This window comes from Pongo abelii, chromosome X (assembly GCF_028885655.2).
Source record: "Pongo abelii isolate AG06213 chromosome X, NHGRI_mPonAbe1-v2.0_pri, whole genome shotgun sequence".
NCBI lineage: Eukaryota > Metazoa > Chordata > Mammalia > Primates > Hominidae > Pongo > Pongo abelii.
This window is the reverse complement of record NC_072008.2, coordinates 41,950,220-41,963,997: the sequence shown is the minus strand read 5'-3', so window position 1 is coordinate 41,963,997 and position 13,778 is coordinate 41,950,220. Positions and strand designations below refer to the sequence as shown.

Here is a 13,778-nt window from a genome sequence, read left to right as displayed (position 1 = left end):
CCCTTGCATGTGAACTTGAAGTGGGGAAATAAAAGGAAAAATAGAAGTTTCGAACAAACTTAGTACCTCCTTTCCAGTTCTGTGCTCACTGTTACCATCCCCAACCAGCTCTTCTCCAAGTCTTCATCTGAAAACATGGACTGACTGCGGCATTATGGCAGCCACTCAGCTGGGCCATGTAGCTATGACAGAGGACACTACATCATCCAACATGGGAATGCCCCATAGTTTATCTCTCGTCTGAGTTGACATAATTCAGATTATATTCTGAGTTTCAAATCTTTTTTTCTGATTAAAAATACCCCTACAAGCTTCTTTACAAGTGAAGTTTGTTGGTTGGTGGCTGAAATAAAAGGCTCTCCAGTAAATGTCATATCTGTTGTGAATATTTTTCCTGCTTTGTACTTTTGCTTCAGTTTTTATGGTTTGGGACAAAGAATCTAAATTTTTAAGTCAAATCTATGAATTTTTCCCTATAGTTATTTCTATTATTTTGTTTGAAAGTTCTTTCCCATCTACAGATGAACTACTCATTTTTTTAATCTTTTATGGTCTCATTATTTATACTTAATTCTTGAGTGTCCTTATAAATTTTGGGGTATGATAAAAGGTAAGGTTGTAAATTGGCCTTTTATTTTAAATAGGCACAGCACTATTATTTATTAATCCATCTCTTCCTTCCTGATGCTTTTTGTGATGTTTCCTTTATTTGCAGTGATTTTCTCTGAGGGAGGAGAAGGTATGGGGGTCACCTAAGCTTTGCAAAAACACATTTAACCCCACCTTTGCAAGATTCCAGCACATCTTGACTAACAGGATCTTTTTTTTTTTTTTTTTTTTTTTGAGATGGAGTCTCACTCTGTTGCCCAGGCTGGAGTGCAGTGGTGCAATCTCAGTGGGGCATGGTGGCTCATGCCTGTAATCCCAGCACTTTGGAAGGCAAAGGCGGGCGGATCACCTGAGGTCAGGAGTTCCAGACCAGCCTGGCCAACATGGCAAAACCCTGTCTCCATTAAAAATACAAAAATTAGCCTGGCATGGTGGCACGCACCTGTAATCCCAGCTACTCCAAAGGCTGAGGCAGGAGAATTGCTTGAACCCAGGAGGCAGAGGTTGCAGTGAGCCAAGATTGCACCACTGCACTCCAGCCTGGGTGACAGGGTGAGACTCTGTCTCAAAAAAAAAAAAAAAAAAAAAGTCATATACATATTTTGTACTTTTCTCATATATCATCTAGGATCTGCTTAGACATGTGTATTCGGTTCCACAGACAAGTTTATCCTTGTGTCTGCTCCCCAGTGTTATCCTTACTGAAGGATAAGAATATATTTTAATATCTGATAAAGTATTATATTTTGAAAACCTAAAAAATAATTAGCCCATTAACATGTTGCTGAAGCATCCAGGTTGCTTGTTGGGAGAACTCTCTTCATATTGCTTTTCTCTTGTGGGATAACTTTCAGTAAGTCTTTCGTTCAAATAGTTATATTACCTCTACTTTTATGTCAGCAGGAATAAAGAATCCATTTTTTAAAGTTGAAAATAAAACTGTACTGGAAGAGAATTGTCTTTTTCTACTGACCTAATCTTAGAAATTCAACCACCATCAAACCTGGCTCTATACAGCATACTTTTCTAAAACTAACAGCAATATTCAACACTGAGGTCTCACTCTGACAGCCAGACAATTCATTTTGCCCATATTTGGTTTTGCATGTATGAGATGTTATTTAGAAAGCTGTTCTGAAGGTCTTTGCAAGGTAAAGATACGTATATACTTCTGAATTTCCTTTTCCTATATGCTTCTAGAACTAAACCTTGGGTTAGGAGAGGTAGGAACTGTTTCCTGCTTGCAAATACTAATGCTTAGTAAGAAATAAAAGATTATATGTCATAAGTAGCCTTAACTTTGGTAAGTCAGTAGCATATTTTTTCTAAAAATTTAGAAACCTTCTCAGGATTCAAATTACTCTAAGGCATGTTATCAGATTTCTCTCAGTAAGCAATCTGTTATAAATAGACAGATTGATTTATATCAAAATGTATTTTATTCCAAATAATATAGCAATAATTAATTGAGTATACTTTAAAATTTTCTTAAGAATGCCATTGTGCAGAGCTTTATAGTAATCATCTAGTATAATGAGACAGCTTCTAGAACTGAGTGTATTTATATTCATTTTAATGTTCCTTAAAAGTGATAATAATTGATAATATAATTTCACCAAACTGTATACAATGAGATATGTAAGATGTTTACCAGTAATGTAAAATAAATTTTTAAGTTTGAGGACATGAAGGAAAATAGAAGTTTTCATAACTTAAAACCATACAAACAGAAATGCTAAATTTCATTTAGATGGTATGTGTTAACATTGTCAGGGCAAAGTAATTAATATAATTTTGTCACCTTTTTCTGACCCTCTAATTTTTCTGCAAATTTCAGTATTTATCCTCAAATATTACTTATTTTTAAAATATACTTTTGCTTTGACTTATTCTTTATTCAATTAATTGTGGGCATTTATTGAAAGATAGTTAACTGGCCGGGCGCGGTGGCTCATGCCTGTAATCCCAGCACTTTGGGAGGCCGAGGTGGGTGGATCACCTGAGGTCAGGAGTTTGAGACCAGCCTGGCCAACATGGTGAAACCCCGTCTCTACTAAAAATACAAAACTTAGTCGGTCATGGTGGCAGGCGCCTGTAATCCTAGCTACCCGGGAGGCTGAAGCAGGAAAATCACTTGAACCCGGGAGGCAGAGGTTGCAGTGAGCTAATATCACGCCACTGTACTCCAACCTGGGCAACAGAGCGAGACTCCATCTCAAAAAATATATCTATATATAGTTAACTGAGCACTGTATACAAGCCAAATCTCATTAAAATAAACTCAGTTCTGATCAAAATCTTCATGCTCATTCACATTTATTTCTCAGCCAATGGCCTACCTTAAGTTTTAAGAAGTATTCTGACTATAAAAAAATTTTATACACCATGATAGAAACTTTCAGATGAGTCCTTGGAGTTTGTCCTAAGAGGCTTTTACATATTCAGTCAATAACATTCAGGTTCTGTGTATGACCAAAGAACTGGACAAATGCTGGCCAAACTTTCAAGAATGTTTGCCTAATGACACCCCCTAGATTGCAACTGTATGGTGTTCTATATAGCTGTATTCAAATGGACTAGGAAAAAAGCTAATTACTCCCAACTTTTTTTCTTGTAAGCACCCCTTCCTTCCCTTTCTCCCTATCGTATTCATCCGTCCATTCTTCTTAATTATTCAGTATATTGATCTCCTATAGCCAAGAAATGTACTAAGCTCCAGGGAGGCAATGACGAACAAGACTAAGACCCCTTTCTTTTAGAGCTTGCTGTCCTGTTATTTTTTAATGTACATGAAAATTGCAGAGTTTGCTCCTTTTAATTCTAATTTGCAGGTTTTTATTGTTGTAAAGTATTTCAAATAGCCAGAAATTTACCAAAAATAATATAATCACATGCCTACTACCTAGATTTAAGACATTAACATTTTGCCATATTTGCTTCAAATTTCTCCAGATATAACCATTAACTTTAAGTTGGTATGTATCTTGTATATATTACCATACATGTTTTGTATCTTTATTGTATATGTATTGGTCCATAAGAATGTGGTATTGTTTTCTACCAGGCGTGGTGGCTCACGCCTGTAATCCCAGCACTTTGGGAGGCTGAGGCAGGTGGATCACCCTGAGGTCAGGAGTTCGAGACCAGCCTGGCCAACATATGAAACCCCGTCTCTACTAAAAATCCAAAAAGTAGCCGGGTGTGGTGGCATGTGCCTGTAATCCCAGCTACTCGGGAGGCTGAGACAGGAGAATCACTTGAACCTGGGAGGTGGAGGTTGCAGTGAGCCAAGATCGCGCCACTGCACTCCAGCCTGGGCAATAAGAGTGAAACTCTGTCTCAAAAAAAAAAAGAATGTGGTATTGTTTTATGTTTTTATATTTTACATAAATGATTTCATGCAGTACATACCCTTTTGCAATTTTGTGGGGTTTTTTTACTCAACATTATATTTGAGATATACCCGTGTTGATGCATGTGAGTGTAGTTCATTTCATTGCATCACTACATGATATTCCATTTCATGAGTAAACCAGTTCACTTCTCCATGCCTTTGCTGATATGTACTTATTTCCAGTTGTTTCGTATTATGAATGGTAGTTCACTGAGCATCATTACATGTTTCTTATGTACATATTTGAGTGATTCTGTAAGATGTATACCTTGTAGATGACTTGCTGGATCACAGAATATGCATGTTCAATGTTACTTTATCAAAGTGTGGCTGAAATGACCCTATTGTTTATAAACCTGTTTTAAGTAAGGTGTGGTTTTAAGACCTATTGCTAGGCTATTGAATCGTTAGCTTATCTGTTAATTTTTACTATACAGTATTTAAATTCTTTCCCTTTTTATCTAAGCAGTGATAGATAGTGGGTGATCTCATTTTTTGATAAGGATTTTATTAATTATCTTTTCATCTGTTATAGAGATTTAGGCATAAATGAATACAGTGGCAAATTATACAAGATTTTAAAATGATAAATGAACATATATTTTCTGACACATTGTCAGTTCCCAAATCATTTACTTTTAAACACACTTCAAATTAGTATCAAGTGCTTGATTTTAATAACTACTTTAGTCACTTGAGAAACTATGGCACTTTAATTATTTTGCTGTTAAAGCCATAAATTTCACTTAACTTCATAATCTATGTTAAGAGTATTAGCTTAAAAATGTATTTTGAAAAGATTTTACATACAGATTTAAAAGATAGTACCTTGAAATGGTTTACAATTAAGCAAATGAAATATCGCAAATACAAGCAGAGCTTTGAGATCTGAGTTTTGTAAATGCTAGAACTTTGTTTCCTAATTTTTTAGTTCTTCAAAGAATTAAGAGGCTGCATTATATAATTCATTTTAGTATGTTTACCTCAAGTACTTTTAGAACTAGACTGTATTTTCGCTGCCATAGATGTATCATGCAGGGAGTATCCTGGTTTAAATTCTGAAGTGCTTTCACTCCTACTTGGTTCACCTTGAAATCGTCTAAAAAGAAGTTGGCACATTATTTTGCGAATGTTACTGGACATCAGGAAATACATGACTGGATCTAAGCAACTGTTGAAAGATGAGAGAACCAGCATGATCTCATTGGTTTTGTGAACAATTTCTTTCCAGTAGCAAGATGATACATTTAGCTGTGAAGAAATGTAGATGAATCGAAAGGCATGATAGGGAACAAAACATATAGTAAAAATGATAAGTACAATAAAGGAGTTCCTAGCTGTAGTGGCATATTTACCAGAATTAGGAAATTTTGACCTCCTTTTAGAAATCCTCAATAGATTCTTCCCAATCTTAATATATGAAAGGATTATTAGTAAGAAAATTAGCCAGAACATTACCACAAGAATGAAGTTAAAAATGGCTTCTCCTTTTGCGTTATGCTTATCTCTGTAATGGAAACACATTGTGGAATTATGCCCTCCTTTCTTAAGTGTTAAAATAATCATAGTTAGGAATCCACCAAGAGCAAGCATCCATACTATACAACAGACATAAATACTTTGTTTGGTTGTTATTGCCTTCCGTTGCTGTATAGACCGATTAATTTTTATATAGCGATCCAAACTGATGAATCCAAGCAAAATAATGCTAATGTACATGTTCATATAAAATAGTGTTCCCACAACCTTGCACAGAATCACACCTAGTGTCCACTTGTTCTGGTTAATGTGATACATTATTCGGAAAGGGAGGCAGAAGATGAGTAGGAGGTCTGCAATGGCTACGTTAAGTAGATAAATTTGAATGGAATTTCTTTTGCGGTGAATACCCAGAAATACATAGAGGGCGATTATGTTCCCAACCAGTCCCACGATGAAAATAACAGAGTAGGATGTTGTTAACACAGTAGATAGCAATTTTTCATCCATGGGACAGGTAGTAACATTTGGTGTTGCTGAGAAGTTTTGTGGCGGTTGGTCGCTATGATTGGTTATAAAGCGCATTCTGTGGGAGGAATAAGGCCAGCTGCTGACTGAAGTTGTCGTCATTGTTATGGTATGACTTCTCATTGTCTTCTGTGGAGATCAAAAAGTGAAAGTGCTAAATGACATATTCCTCATGTGTAGTTCTTATGTCTTCAGATTTTTCCTACAACAGAATGCCAAACATTGAGTCATTTGCTATTTTAATAACAGTTACTTTAACTAAAAGTGTAAATAATAGTCTGGGCTTCCCAGCACGCGCCTATGGTCCTAGCTACTCAGGAGGCTACATATAGCAGGAGGATTGCTTGAACCCAGGAGTTCAAGGCTGTAGTGAGCTGTAATTGAGCCACTGCACTCCAGCCTGGGCAACAGAACAAGACCCCATCTCTTTAAAAAAAAAAAAAAAAAAAAAAAGACAGTGTAAATAATAAATGATTTATTTTCAGACATTGTGAGAAACTTTACTTTTATCCTACTGTATGTAGTAACATTATTGTATCATTAAACAAGCAGCACATAGTGTGGTATCTCATTGAGTTTCATGCTCTAACCTTTCCTGTGGCCATGGCCTACATTCAAGTTCTGTTTCATGTATTATATTAAAATAACTCAGTTTATGAGATCATCTTCTCTTAGGGAAGTTCTTATGGGAATACAGATGGTGGTGAAGAGAAATGACAGCTCATATTTCTCAAAGATGAGCATCAGTTTCTCTAAAGGTATGTACAGCCATAAGAGAGCTGGGCCCACTGCTGGCCCTGCCCAGCTTCAGAACCACTTCCTGCCTTGACTTTTTCCCTCATATGTGGCATTCATTCATTTTGACATGTATTGCTACATGGCGTGTGACTTGTGGTGGTCTCATTCTATAAGTGGGAATAAAGAAGAGGATCCTAAATTTCTTTTCAGCCTAAGACCAAGGTAGGGGTCTTAGGGCATGCAATTAACATAATAGACTAAGAGAATACAGCACCTGCAAGTTTACACAGACTGTTGTATCACTGGACAGGAGAAAAAAGTAACCAAACAAAACCAAGTTAGCTGGCAGCTGCTATTTAGCCACTCCTAACCTAGAAGCATAGAGTAATAACGCAGATGGGAAACAGCATGTGCAATCCAAGATTTTGAAAGTAACCTGACCAAAGCTTAAATGTGCCCTGGGTTCAATAATTTGAGACTTGCTAGAACCCTCGAAGAGATAGTGTTTGAATTCTACTTGTTTGTGGCAGCAGAGAATACTTGCAACACTACTTATGATTGGCCCATTGACTGCTGTGAAGAGCTTAGTCTGAGAGCTGGTCATAACAAGTAAAGAAAGCATTTCTGGAGGTCTCATCACATTCCTCTCTTAGAGTGACTGCCCTATTTCTCTACAGCAGCCACTTAGCAGGGTTAACATAAAGATACCCAGAGCAAGGTTCTCAAAATCAGACCCAACTAACTTGTGACCAAGGACAAATAACTTAATCTTTTCTATGCCTTAGTTTTCTCATTTGTGAAAATGAAAAATGCATGAGAAGAACTTAATCCTGGCACATAGTGACTGCTTAATAAAAGTTAGCTTTAATAAACATCTTTTGATTAATCTCATTTTAATAAATATCTCACACTTGGCTAAGTACTGTGTGGGAAAGGAAGGTGGATAAGACAGAGACCCTATTAGTAAACATTTTGGAGGAGTGGACATTCAAACCCTGACTGCTACCATGCAAAGTGGATTTGAATTACATAAATTAAGTCCCTGATTTGATCTTATACACAGAGAAAAATAGCCTTTCTTAAAGCTCTACACATAATTTGATTAAGAACAAAGCATTTTGGTAGAGGGTAACATTAAGGTTTAAAATGTTGTAAAGTTAGGGAGCATTGATTCCACAGAAGAGGAACTGGCTGGTGAAGAGGAAGTTATGTAATCCCTGGTAAGAGCCTGTTTCCAGAATTCAGGAAAGTGGAGGGAGAAAGGAAGGGAGCGGGGAAGGACTGAGTCTAGTCTGTCATGTGTCTCAACTGCAGGAAGACAAATTTCAGAAAGTTTATAGAAAGGTATAGGCATGTTTCTTGTCATCTAAGATTCTGTTTTTTGTTTGTTTGGTTGGTTGGTTTGTTTTGTTTTTGAGACAGAGTTTTGCTCTTGTCACCCAGGCTAGAGTGCAATGGTGTGATATCGGCTCACTGCAACCTCCGCTTCCTGGCTTCAAGCGATTCTCCTGCCTCAGCCTCCCGAGTAGCTGGGATTACAGGCGCCCGCCACCATGCCCGGCTAATTTTTGTATTTTTAGTAGAGATGGGAGTTTCACCACGTTGGCCAGGCTGGTCTCGAACTCCTGACCTCAGGTGATCCGCCCACTTCGGCCTCCCAAAGTGCTGGAATTACAGATGTGAGCCACTATGCCCAGCCTGTGATCTAAGATTCTATAAGGAAAGGGCTATCTAGAAAGAATGTCAGGCTACCAAAAATGAAACTGATAATGCAACCTGCATTACCAGGAAAAGGAAAAGGGTGTCTGTAGAGGAACCACCTATATTGTGTGGTTATGTAGGGAGCTCTCATAGGTTCAGGGAATTGAGGCACAAGAAGTAATATGATTTTGAGAGCTCAAGTAGCTGAAATGACATGAAAAACTCACCTGTGAGTAGTTATTTTGGATTTTTTTTCTTCTCTCATGCTAGACTTTAAGTTCCATTAGGATTAAGAACCAAGTCAGTTTTGTTTGGCTCTCTGTACCTAATGCTTAGCATAATAAATATTATTAAATCAAAGAGGGAATTTAGTAGAAATGTATATGAAGTTCTACATGTGGATATTAAAAAGCAGCTGTACAAGTACAGGAAGAGCTTTAGCTGCATTAACAAACACAATTGCAATTGCTCTATCACTAGCGTAGTGTGGTGGCAACGAAAAACCCATCTTTAGTTGAATTCCTAGATGCGTGGTGTCTGAAATGAAAATTGTTACTACTATGCTGCTTCTGTCCCAGGCTGGTAGGGTCTCACCTGGAATGCAGTGTTTGATCCACAGCAGCACACTTAGAAAAGGCCATGGACTAAATGGAGAGAAGAACTCAAATCATGTCATAGAAGCGAGTTGAAGGAAATAGGCACCTTACCCTGGAGATGAGAATGCTTTACAAAGCCATAGAGAAAAGGGTTTCACTTTGTTATATGTGTCTTCACAAAGCAAAACAAGAACCAATGATAGAAATTGCAGAGACAGATGTTGCCTCCTTTTAAGGAAATCATTTTTTTCTAATGAAATGATCTCTCTTGGGAGGCAATATAAGGATCTTACCACTGGAGATTTTTGAGACTACCACCAATTGGGTTCTTTGTAGAAGGGATTTTCAGTGGTTCTCAATCCTGGCTGCATATTAGAATCCTCTTGAGGGTTTTTTAAAGATACCAGTGCTTGGCTCCTTCCCCAGATATTCTGATTTAATTGGTCTGGAATGAGTTTCAGGCACTGGTTTCCTTTAAAAGCTCCTCAGGGGATTTTAATGTGCAGTCAGAATTGAACTCTTAAGCTAGATGGCCAAACCATTAACTAATATTTATTTAGTACTTTCTGTGTACCAGACACTGTTAAACACATTTATATTACTTCCTTTACATAATCCTTGCAATACTCTGTGAGGTAGGTATCACAAAAGAGGTAATGAAAGATCAAAAGGTTGGCCAGGTACAGTGGCTCACGCCTGTAATCCCAACACTTTGGGAGACTGAGGCTGGAGGATCACTTGAGACCAGGAGTTCAAGACCAGCCTGCCAGCCAAGGCAACATAGCATGAACCTGTCTCTAAAATAAAAAAAGGAAGAAAGAAAGAAAGTTCAAGAGGTTATGATCTTTACTCTTGGCCACACAACTCCTTTTTTTTTTTTTTTTTTTTTTTTTTTTTTCTTTTTGAGACAGAGTCTCACTCTGTCACCCAGGCTAGAGTGCAATGGCATGGTCTCAGCTCACTGCAACCTCCGCCTCCCGGGTTCAAGCAATTCTCCTGCCTCAGCCTCCCAAGTAGCTGGGACGGCATCCAGCTAATTTTTGTATTTTTAGTAGAGACGGAGTTTCACTATGTTGGCCAGGCTGGTCTTGAACTCCTGACCTCATTTTCCGCCCACCTCTGCCTCCTAAAGTGCTGGGGTTACAGGCATGAGCCACTGCACCCGGCAGGCCACACAACTCTTAAATGACAGTGCCCAAGTTAGGACTCAGATCTGACTTTTAGAGCCCATGATGCTTTTCACCAAATCTCACCCTTATCACATAGGATCAGCATTTTCTTTATTAATATTGAGTTCTATCAGCAGTATTTTGACATGATTCCTTTAACATACACTTTAACAATTTTAAGAACAGATTATGCCATCTAGCTTTACTTCTTTGGAAAGGGTATTAATCTTATTTGCTATGTCCATTATTATAAGGAAGTAAATCCAGAGTTTACAGAATCACAAATCATTCATCAGAATGATTGCCACTACCCGCAGAGCATATCTTTTTAAACTTACTTCTAGACCTGATAGCCGTAATCAAGATGTCTCCAGAAAGCTGTTAGCACAAAGCACATAATCCTGAAACCATTTGCCTCAGCTCTAATCTGCAAATAAAATAAGTAATAGTTGGACAAATCTGTCAGTAAGCATTTCTGGTTTTGCTTTAGTCTTCAGTTTAAAGAGCATAAAGCAAAGCCAATGCGTTTGTTTACGTTATAATAGTGGCCATCATTTAGAACTATGTATTAGACAGCTAGCATACAATTATTGATTCACAAATTGACAGCTGGGCGCCATGGTTCATGCCTGTGATCCCAGCACTTTGGGAGGCTGAAGCGGGAGGATCACTTGAGTTCAGGAGTTCTAGACCAGCCTGGGCAAGATGATGAAACCCTGTCTCTACAAAAAATATAAAAATTAGTGGGTATGGTGATGTGCGCCTATAGTCCCAGCTACTCGAGAGGCTGAGGTGGGAGGATCGCTTGAGCCTGGGAAGCAGAGGTTGCAGTGATCCTAGATCACTCCACTGTACTCCAGCCTGGGTGACGGAGTAAGACCTTGTCTCAAAAAAAAAAGAACATAAAAAAAAAAATTGGCCCGGCACAGTGGCTCATGCCTGTAATCCCAGCACTTTGGGAGGCCAAGGCAGGCAAATCACTAGAGGCCAGGAATTCGAGACCAGCCTGGCCAACATAGCGAAACCCCGCCTCTACTAAAAATACCAAAAAAAAAAAAAAAAAAAATTAGCAGGGCGTGGTGGCAGGCACCTGTGGTCCCAGCTACTCTGGAGGCTGAGGCTGGAGAATTGCTTGAACCTGGGAGACAGAGGCTGCAGTGAGCTGTGTTCATGCCACTGCACTCTAGCCTGGGCAACAGAGCAAGAGTCTGTCTCAAAAAAAAATTTTTTTTTAATTAAAAATCACAATTAGATTCTGTTTTAAACTTGATGACTGTTTTTTTTTTCTCCTTTGAAGTTGGTTAGTACATTACAATGTCATTCACTATATAAGGCTATTTACTGATATTTTTAAAACTACCTGTTTGATATGTTAAGAATTGCTTGTGAAGACAAGAAACAAACCACTGTGTTTACATAGGGGATTAATTTCCCAGTGGGCATTGCTTGTGACCCATGTGCTATATTGAAGTGGTCACAATAGTTTTGTAATAGTAGATAGTGTTTTTTAAATGTTGTTACTTGGCAAATCCTATTCACAAGTTCAAAAACCTAGTATTAGTGCATTGTACCCCTGCACCACCACCTACTCCTGCAGTTTTTTTTCAACTGGCTCATGTAGGAGTACTGGACCCAGAGGGCAGGACCCAACAGATTCCACTGTGACTCCAGATGAGCAGAAGCTTTTAAAATGCAGTTTGGGTATGTTTGTGAAAATATCATATTGCTGTGTTGAAATACATACCTATTTGGTAATAGTTGCAACCTTTCACCGTTTTTAGTTTGACTTGATAAGGACTGAATCTATTCAGGGCATGCTTCAAAATTGCATTAACTGCTGTATACAAAATGAAAATTGAAAACATATTACTTTGGAAATAATACTATTAGTAGTGTGTTAGGTTTTGTTACAAATTTAACTGTGTCCATAGAAACACATTTTAAAAAATTATTATTTGAACTAAAGCATATTTTGCTGTCTCTCTTATCTAATATTCACCTTATTTACTTCTGAAACACCAAACTTAAATGTTATATGGTCTGGTAATACTATAAAGTAGTAATAATATAATAAAGAAAAGACAGTAATTGAAAATAGGGAGACAGCATAACTTAAAGTCAATAAGTTATAATTTATAATACATTAGAAATAAAATGTATTGCATATGAAAATAACTTTTAATTCATGCAAGTAGATCTGCAAAATCTTGATGGCAGTATCCAAATACAGTATCAACAATGTGACTATATTGACAGTAGAAGCTTAAATACCTTGAATGTCTTAAAGTACTTAAAGTAACTAAAAAGACAGTCTCATTTGAAATCAAGGCAGAGGTGTCATTCAAGCAATTTACTCAGTAGTTCTAAAAGTGAAGAACTGCTGACATTAGAGTAGCCTTATCACCATGAATCACGTTTCACTTTGAATGTTCAGATAATCAAATTTTAGCTGAAATAAAGGTTCATTTATGTAGCTGAAATCAAGAAATACTCACAGTTCAGGTTCGCCTGAAGTAAAAGGAACAGAACCCCAAGCTTCCCTAGACACTGAGACTCGTCTTGGTTGTGTCAGCTGGGCTCTTCCATCCGGTCGTGGTGCAATTGGTTGGGGTTCTCTTCTGTTTTATGTTCACATGTGGTGGTAGGGGTTTTTTTTTTCCCCCCTCTTTTTTGTTTTTCTTTCTTTTTTCGGTATGACAACTCTCAGATTCCTTTTGAAAATATTAAAAAGCCCTACTACCATGGAACAACTTTAAGCTCAACCAACACTGAACTTTAGGAAATTATTTGTGTCTTCTTTATGAATACCTTCCAACTTGACAATTGTGGAACGTTTTCCTCCCCCGCTCAAAATTTAAAAGTTTTATAAATTCTAAGCAGAAATATGTATTTTCTGTTTTTTGTAAGAAATGATACATCATATGCTATATGGACTTTCAAAGCACAAGCACTGAATTTCTGTTTCTTAAGTTTTCATCTGTACATTATTTTAGCATATTTTCATGTATTTCTTTAAGACCTTTGCTAAAACAATCTTGTATTATTAGGACTAGATGAGATTTCTGATGGTGTTCTCCCCTTTTGATCACTATGATAAACTCTCCCGAGCAAATTAAAACATCACCTGTATTTTAAGCAAAATAATGATGGGATTCTGCAGTCTTGGTTTTGATCCTAGTCCAAAATTTAACCACTATCTGTCCATCTATGTAACTGCTGGCCCTGCAGTTTAGTGTTATTTCCCTTTTTTTGTTGTCATTTGAAATGAAGAAGAGTTAGTTTTTATTCTCCCCATAATTGTTATCCTGCAGCTTGTTTGCACTAAATATTTGACTCATTGGGCTGTATCTAACATTCTAATTATTTCTGGGTATGCTCTTCTGAACATTATATTCTCCAGAGCTTTTTGTTTGTTATAAATATGATATATGGGACAGGATATTTTTAAATTGCTAGAATAAAAATGTTTTGTAGCTCTTACTTCCCCTTAGAACCTCTGAGAAGGAAGGTGGTTGCTGTATTGGTCTGGCAGGATTTTCTTTTATTGTGGTACAATATGTAACA

General features: G+C 37.4%; 2 protein-coding genes across 12 annotated transcripts in view; one reads left to right on the top strand and one right to left on the bottom strand.

Moving 5' to 3' along the window:
* CASK (calcium/calmodulin dependent serine protein kinase) overlaps positions 1–13,778 on the top strand; it is a 400,245-nt gene that overhangs the window by 217,319 nt on the left and 169,148 nt on the right. The gene's annotated exons all lie outside the window — the stretch shown is intronic.
* GPR34 (G protein-coupled receptor 34) lies at positions 4,502–12,051 on the bottom strand. Its single transcript, XM_024240512.2, has 2 exons — positions 11,959–12,051; positions 4,502–6,212 (listed from the first exon to the last, which is right to left on the bottom strand). The coding sequence occupies exon 2, from the start codon at positions 6,131–6,133 to the stop codon at positions 4,988–4,990; it is 1,146 nt and encodes a 381-aa protein (XP_024096280.1). The 5' UTR covers positions 6,134–6,212; positions 11,959–12,051; the 3' UTR covers positions 4,502–4,987.